The following is an 8,493-nucleotide window of genomic DNA, read 5'->3' as shown; positions in this document are numbered from 1 at the left end:
ACTCATAAATAACCAAAACTGCTAATGTGAATTTTTTGTATGTGAAGGGCTTACTGCATATTTGTTGAAAATGAGAAATCATGTAAGTAACCCTTATATACAGTAGTATGCTGTATAGTGTGTGTGTGTGTGTGTATATATATATTAGTGCTGTCAAACGATTAAAATTTTTAATCAGATTAATCACAGGGTTGCTGTGGATTAATTTAGATTAATCACGATTAAATATTATTCATTTTTAATCTATATTAAACATAATTCATTTTGCATGAGCAAACAGACTCAAGAAAAAAGGGAATATATATGCACTTAACATGTTTATTGAACATCTTGAACACGAGTCGGATGCATTCCATCTGCCACAGAAGTGCAATACCATGGACCCATATCAAAAAGTAAGATTTTTTGCTTAGCCGAACAACTTGTCTTATTTAAGGTACCTCAGTTTAAATGGTCTCTATCTGCGTTCACTTACAATTAGCCCGAACTACTGTAAATCCGACAAATAATCTGACTAATCATGAAATCCAATTCTAGCCCGGTTAATTGCCATTGTTAGCAATATCAGTTGATAACACATTACGTGCCTTGCTTTATGTATAAAACTCCATAGCAACACGGCCACAGATAAGTTGGACGGTATAGTGTGTGCGACCGATTTAATGAGCCACAAATGAGAAGTAGTGCTTAAACAGTATAAAACTACAACTTTCCCTTCTTTTGATAAAAGACGCAGCCAGCTCAGATTCTGAACTTGGGATCCTCTGTGCTGCTCCGAGATATTTCTCGGATTTCCGAGAAATGGGAGTGCGCATGTTGTCACTTCCGGCTTCAAAACTCGGAATCCGACTCGGAATACGAGTTCCCAGGGCAAATGGAACACACCAAAACTGCCCGAAATGGGTTGACAGAGACATTACAGGGATTTTGAGTCATTCTGCGCTGCAGATGGGTTAATTGCGTTAAAAATTTTAATCAGATTAATCACGAAGATGGATTAATCCGTGTTAACCCGTAAATTTTGACAGCCCTAATATATATATATATATATATATATATATATATATATATATATATATATATATATATATATATACACTCACCTAAAGGATTATTAGGAACACCTGTTCAATTTCTCATTAATGCAATTATCTAATCAACTAATCACATGGCAGTTGCTTCAATGCATTTAGGGGTGTGGTCCTGGTCAAGACAATCTCCTGAACTCCAAACTGAATGTCAGAATGGGAAAGAAAGGTGATTTAAGCAATTTTGTGCGTGGCATGGTTGATGGTGCCAGACGGGTCGGTCTGAGTATTTCACAATCTGCTCAGTTGCTTGGATTTTCACGCACAACCATTTCTAGGGTTTACAAAGAATGGTGTGCAAAGGGAAAAACATCCAGTATCCAGGATGTGCATCCCACAAATCTCCATCAACTGCAAGATGCTATCCTATCAATATGGGCCGACATTTCTAAAGAATGCTTTCAGCACCTTGTTGAATCAATGCCACATAGAATTAAGGCAGTTCTGAAGGCGAAAGGGGGTCAAACACCGTATTAGTATGGTGTTCCTAATAATCCTTTAGGTGAGTGTATATATATAATTCTCCCAATTAACTTGAAACCAGAATTGACTATTACTCAATTAAAGCAATCAAGTGTCATGCATACATAAGCAAACAACAGTGATCACAGTCAGATTAACATAAAGTAATAAAGTACACAAACATATTCCGTGAATCATATGGCTGTTCTACCTATACTATTTACACACACAGCCAACCTATACCATTTACAAAAATCATGATTTGTTTTATTTTTTATTAATGTCAATGCCATTATCCCAGAGACAGCATCACATACCCCTTCCCTTAAGTATGAATCCATTCTTGTAAGTGGGACAAACAGTCTGCAACCAAATTGTCCTGACCCTTGCTTGGTGAGCTTTTCAGTAAGAGGAGTGTCACATGTTGGAAAATTCGGTATGAACCCGATACCAGCCGATCAGACCCAAAAATGAACGCACTCCCTTCTTTGTAGTGGAAGGAGGGCACTGTCTTATCTGTCATGTTCTGTACACCTGACCCTCCTGCCTCCTCCCTAACATGGCCCTGTTGTGTCATGCCTGGTGCTTGCTACCCCTCATTAGTCCTTGTATGTAAGTACCTGTTTATCTCGTCAGCCCCAGTCTGGTCATTAATGTTGAATCTTCATGTTGCCTGTGTGCTTTCTTGTTTCAAGTCATCCCGTTCTGGATCTCTCACGGTTCCGCTTGTTTCTAGACTTTGTGTATTTAGTTAATTAAACCCCTTTTGTTTAACCAGAATGCCTGCCTTCAAGTCATTTGTTCCTCAGGCTGTGAAATTATGGGGTGCACTTTATACACCTGAGGGCGTACCAACCCCCCACCCAAGATGCATCCCATATAACACGCCGCTGTCACAGATGGGTGACATTTAGCTGTATTTGCTACAAGACTGGCATGGTGAAACTGCAGTGGCGAGAACCAATCTGGAGTAAAACAACACCTGACCTAACAATGGCTCTTACAATGACTTCATCACAGAGGCAGAATGAGTGACAGAGGAACTAAGGTGACTAAGGAAGTACATTTTCAATGAAGACTCCTGCATACTTAGTCAAACACAGGCTGTTAATAAACACTTTCTCACAATCTTATGTGTGATATGGAAAAATAAAATAATACAAATAAAAATGTAAAACTATTGACTTGTTTTTTTCAGACTGTAAGGTCACAAGTGAAAAATGGTCAATAACAAGGCAAGAGAGATGCGGTCTATGCCTAAATATCATATGACTCATCATCATAATAGTCAATCAGTGTAATAAAAGCTTAATCTTGCTGTGTGTGAGTGGAATGATGACCATGCCAATGGCATATGTTAATGAGGTACCGTCATTACTTCTACCAAAAAATATATATTAAATGCTGTTTGTTTTTGGCCAGTTTTCTTATATACAGTAATTTTCTGTTCATGTTTAAGAGACATACACTGCTCAAGTCCAATGTCTCACTCAGTAATGACCTTGAACTCATGTGCTTACACACAATGGGTTCCAAGACAGCAATAGTAATACTAATTACTTTCAAGTCAGTCATAAATGTACTGGGAAGACCTCCAAATGAATACTAAAAAAATCATGGTAATCATGCTACCATGCTAAAGTTTGCCAGGGGTTAGGGGGAGGTAATGTGATAACCCACAAACATTTTCAGAGGCAGGTGGGAGTGAACCGTGAGATGTGGAAATACCAGTGAACTGGTGGCTCAAATGCAATCAACCAAATAATACTCTTATTTACAATTGCTCAAGTTACCGAAACTTCTACTTCACTTCAGTTAAACACAGTAGTGGAAGAAGCCTCCTAATGATCCTACTAGTATCAGTATAATACAACAAATAAAGCAGCTCATGACATGATATTATTAAACCCAGCAAAAAATACAAAATAGTGAGAAAAATTCAAGTCAATAAGTCTTTAACATCCTTAAAGGTCAATAATCAGTAAAGAATTCTATTACTGAATAAAATAAGCAGTTTTGCTATGGTAATCACACAAGGCAAAGTGACTGAGGTGTTCCTGTGATTTGGGTATGTTTTACACAGCTCTGTAGAGTACACCATAGCTAGAATTTACTGTGATGTGTAATTATTTTCATACCAATCAGTAAAAAGATCCTCATTGACAAGGGTGCTGGACTGACAAGACCCAATGACAGAGTGGCTCTGCTTTCCACAGGCCATACCAGGGGTCATTATCTGTGCCAGGCCAGGACAGCACACTCCACACTACTATGCCCCCCTCTTCAACAGGTCAGGGCAGCAGAGCCAGGATTAACAGTGCCCCTTCTTCTGCTCCTGTCCTGTACACTGTGGACCTGGACAGTGTACTGTTTGCTAAAGAACAATGTTGATTTTATTCATCTCATATGTTATCTGCATATAGAGAAAGCCTGTTACAAGTTATCTGTGCATCATTGATCACATACTATTAAATAAGGAGGCAAATTTAGGAAGACCATAACATTACCTTATGCTCATGAACTGTATTTTATCTCCATATAGTCCTTCATGAGAAATGAAGGCACAATTTCAAAGTAATTTTTATATTAAAATACTTGTGACAAACTCCATATGGATATAAATAAATCATGTTTACACTTTGATCTACCTTACTTGTTATGTCTTCCTTTAGTAATGAGAGTTTTGCCATAGATTTCAAGAGTAAAAGCTTTCACCACTTATAATGTTAAATGGCTGAACAAGAACACTGTCTCTAGGACAACAATTTAAGTTCTCTGGCAGTCCTCAGATATAGAACTTATTCTGGGCAACCATTGTAAAGGATGTAGCAGACCGGCCACATTAATAAGTCTACAAAAACTAACTATTAAAGATGTAGATGACATGTAAATAGTTTCAAAAATTAATTTTCGTGGCAACTGGCAATTTAGGTGTGCGACATATACAGGAGTGATTACGGTAGTCGTTGAGTGAACAGTACAGGCTGGGCCACTCCTTGGCAGCTCCCTGGGATGAGGTACAGCACCATGTAACGTTTACCACTGAGGATAGGAGACACAGTGTATAAATAGGCATGTCTGAGCAGAAGCACGTTCAGCCCTGCTCTACAAGGTCAGACATGAATCAGGCACCGATGTGGCATGTGCTGGCAGCCCCAATCTTTGTTCTCCTGAGTGGTGGTTCTTTATCCAGGAAAGATGAACCTTCCTGTCACCTGTGGGGAGAACCTCACACCCCACAGCTTCAAAAGGATGGAGACATCATGATCGGAGGCGTTTTCTCATTCCACAAAAACCAGGAAAGAGAGCTTCTATATTCACAGGCTCCACAACCTTTGAAATGCACAGAGTAAGTCCATTTTCACAAAGTAACAGTGGTTAAGCTTTAAGGATTGTTTAATTGCATGTGTTTAAATAATAAAATATTCTTACATAATTGAGGATTGTCTGACATGTAATGCTTCATGTTGTATCTGTCATTTTAGTTTAAACCTCAGATCATTTCAGTATGCTCAGAGTATGATCTTTGCCATTGAGGAGATTAATAACAGCACATCTCTGCTGCCAAATACCACTCTGGGCTATAAGATCTATGACACCTGTGGTTCAGTTACTACGGCTGTGAGGGCAGCCATGACCCTGGCAAACGATCACCAGGGCCAAGCTTCTGATACACTTTGTACCAAACCATCTACAGTCCAGGCAATTATAGGAGAGTCCTCTTCATCTCTCACTGTTACAATTTCAGCATCTATTGGACCCTTTAATATACCTGTGGTAGGTAGGCAGGCTTAACATTTCAGAAAATCTTAACACGCAGAAGAATGTCATGTACAGACTAATTTATGTAAAACATATTAACTGTCTTTCACTGAATGGGCTAGTACCTGAAGATGTGCTGTAAAAGGCCCAGTAAACAACATATCTATGTTCAACAGGTAAGTCACTTTTCCACCTGTGCTTGTCTGAGTGACAAAAGGAAATATCCATCATTCCTCAGAACCATCCCTAGTGACTACTACCAGAGCAGAGCACTGGCCCAGCTGGTCAAATACTTTGGCTGGACATGGGTGGGTGCCATCAGGACAGATGATGACTATGGCAATAACGGAATGGCCACTTTTATAGAGACCGCCCAACATCTAGGAATATGCATTGAGTACTCAGAACCTTTTTACAGAACATACCCAAAGGAAGACGTATTACGAATAATTGACACTATTAAGAGGTCCACTTCCAGGGTTATAGTGGGCTTCTTGTCCTACATGGACATTGATGTGCTGTTGCAGGAGATGGCTCACCACAATCTTACAGGGTACCAATGGATTGGCAGTGAGGGGTGGATCGCTGACCCATACACAGCCACTGTCAAGGGCCACTATGTCCTTAGTGGAGCAATAGGATTTTCTATTGCAAAAGCAGAGGTGTCAGGCCTAAGAGATTTCATGTTGGATGTTCTATCATTGAACACATCTGGTAATACTATTTTTCAAGAGTTTTGGGAAGGCTTATTTGAATGTAAATTTCCCAGTGATGTGGATTCAGTCAGTGGTAAAGTATGCACAGGCACTGAGAATCTGAGCGGGATTGATAACACGTACACCGATATGTCTCAGATACAAATCCTGAATAATGTGTACAAAGGGATGTATGCTGTGGCTCACGCGCTGCATGAGTTATTCACCTGCAAATCTGATCAAGAGGCGGCTGACAACCAAACCTGTGCCACTAAGAGGCAACCCGAACCATGGAAGGTATGCTAAGTAACACGAATTTTCACAAATACCTTCATACCTCATGTAATATTTACAGTATTTTATAAATGTCTTACCTTGTATAATATTTAAAGTAATTTGTCAATAACAATTTTTTGATAGTTTTTACAGCAACTGAAAAAAGTTCGTTTCAAAACAAAGGAGGGTGAAGAAGTGTTTTTCGACAAGAATGGAGATCCAGCAGCAAAGTATGATCTTGTAAACTGGCAACAGCAGCCAGACGGCCAGATTCATATTGCCACAGTGGGACGATATGATGCATCTTTACCCACAGAGAAACAACTAAGACTGAACAATGTATCCATTATATGGGCAAAAAATTCAGAAGAGGTGAGTCTTGACACATATGGTTGTTTAACGAGAAATTGAATCAATGTCAAATTGCAGCAATTTCTGCAGCTTCTGCCATATAGCTGCTGCTCTGTTTGTGCTTTTGTGTCCCTGCCAGGTGCCAGTGTCAGTGTGCAGTGAGAGCTGTCCCCCAGGAACCCGCAAGGCCGTGCAGAAAGGAAAGCCTGTCTGCTGCTACGACTGTGTACCCTGTGCTGAGGGGGAGATCAGCAATGCTACAGGTACCTTTATAGAAATATATATTGCATAACCTTATATAATATTACCTGTGTTTTGTGTGTGAAGTTCTGTGTGCACTGTCTGAGTTTCCCCCGGGTAGCTGAGCTAACTGGCACTTCTAAATTGCCATTTGTTTGTGTGCATGTGTGCAAGCTTTGTGACTGACTGATCTTGGACAGGGTATACACCTACTCCTTTGTGCCCTGTGCTGCTTGGGATAGGCCGGTCCCTGCCACAATTCTAGTATAAGTGGTTGGAAGATGAATGCAGGAGATGGCTCACCACAATTATGCTAAAAAATATACAGTATATGGTGAAAAAGTATAATGTAGTGAAAGGTGATTTTTTTGCCTAAATGTTTTTGATTATAATGTATAAAATAGCTGCACTTTTCTTTATAACAGAACATGAAAGAACATCGTGTTAATATTATGTTCTCAAATTTTTCTTACAGATTCTGTCACATGCATGCAATGTCATCCGGAATACTGGTCAAATAAATTGAAGGACAAATGCATTCTGAAAGAAACTGAATATCTGTCCTATGCAGAAATTATGGGAATAATGCTCACAGTTGTTTCCTTACTTGGAACAGGCATAACAAGTGTAGTGACAATTATTTTCTTCAGATACAAGAACACGCCTATTATAAAAGCCAACAACTCTGAGCTGAGCTTCCTGCTGCTCTTTTCCCTGACCCTGTGTTTCCTCTGCTCACTCACGTTTATTGGACCACCTTCCAACTGGTCCTGTATGCTGCGCCACACGGCGTTTGGGATCACCTTTGTCCTCTGCATCTCTTGTGTTCTGGGGAAAACAATAGTGGTGTTAATGGCCTTCAGGGCTACACTCCCAGGCAGTAATGTCATGAAATGGTTTGGACCTCCTCAGCAGAGGCTCAGTGTTCTTGTATTCACTCTCATACAGGTGCTAATTTGTGTGCTCTGGTTAACATTATCCCCTCCTTTCCCCAACAAGAACATGAAGTACTACAAAGACAAGATCATTCTAGAGTGTGATGTGGGGTCAGCAGTGGGCTTCTGGGCTGTGCTGGGGTACATTGGTCTCCTCTCTGCCCTGTGCTTTGTACTGGCTTTTCTGGCCAGGAAGCTGCCTGACAACTTCAATGAAGCCAAATTCATCACCTTCAGCATGCTCATATTCTGTGCCGTCTGGATCACCTTCATCCCAGCTTATGTCAGCTCACCTGGGAAGTTCACTGTGGCCGTCGAGATATTTGCCATTTTAGCTTCCAGTTTTGGTTTGCTGTTCTGTATTTTTATCCCAAAATGTTATATTATTTTGCTTAAACCAGAAAAGAACACAAAGAAATTCCTTATGGGTAAAATGCCTTCAAAATCTCTGTGAAAAACATATGTAAATAAAAATATGTAAAAGTAAGTATTAAATAAACTTGTATATTTTTTGAGTAGTGTTTACAATAGAATGTAGAAGACAATTTATTGACTATACATATTTTAGGAAATGATGACAAATATATCTATCAAACACAACAAAAATAACCAGTGAATTCTCATCATATAAATAATCCTGATATAAAATGCTGTAAAAATTCCTGTGGGCAGAAATGCTATCGG

At 39.6% G+C, this 8,493-nt stretch overlaps 1 protein-coding gene across 1 annotated transcript; it reads left to right on the top strand.

Moving 5' to 3' along the window:
• The first annotated feature begins 4,674 nt into the window (after positions 1-4,674).
• LOC140578973 (extracellular calcium-sensing receptor-like) lies at positions 4,675-8,263 on the top strand. Its single transcript, XM_072701252.1, has 6 exons — positions 4,675-4,899; positions 5,036-5,327; positions 5,489-6,304; positions 6,428-6,655; positions 6,774-6,897; positions 7,350-8,263. Exons 1-6 carry the CDS (start codon positions 4,685-4,687, stop codon positions 8,261-8,263), a joined length of 2,589 nt encoding a protein of 862 aa, XP_072557353.1. The 5' UTR covers positions 4,675-4,684.
• The last annotated feature ends 230 nt before the right edge of the window (positions 8,264-8,493 follow it).

This window comes from Paramormyrops kingsleyae, chromosome 17 (assembly GCF_048594095.1).
Source record: "Paramormyrops kingsleyae isolate MSU_618 chromosome 17, PKINGS_0.4, whole genome shotgun sequence".
In the NCBI taxonomy this organism is placed as follows: Eukaryota; Metazoa; Chordata; class Actinopteri; order Osteoglossiformes; family Mormyridae; genus Paramormyrops; species Paramormyrops kingsleyae.
This window is presented reverse-complemented; position numbering and strand designations above follow the sequence as displayed.

Excerpts from the sequence above, each read along its gene's own strand:
- LOC140578973 (XM_072701252.1), top strand. The coding sequence starts at position 4,685 with ATGTGGCATGTGCTGGCAGCCCCAATCTTTGTTCTCCTGAGTGGTGGT. Across the intron at positions 5,328-5,488 it reads GACCCTTTAATATACCTGTG|GTAAGTCACTTTTCCACCTG; the intron begins GTAGGTAGGCAG and ends TATGTTCAACAG. Across the intron at positions 6,305-6,427 it reads GGCAACCCGAACCATGGAAG|TTTTTACAGCAACTGAAAAA; the intron begins GTATGCTAAGTA and ends ATTTTTTGATAG.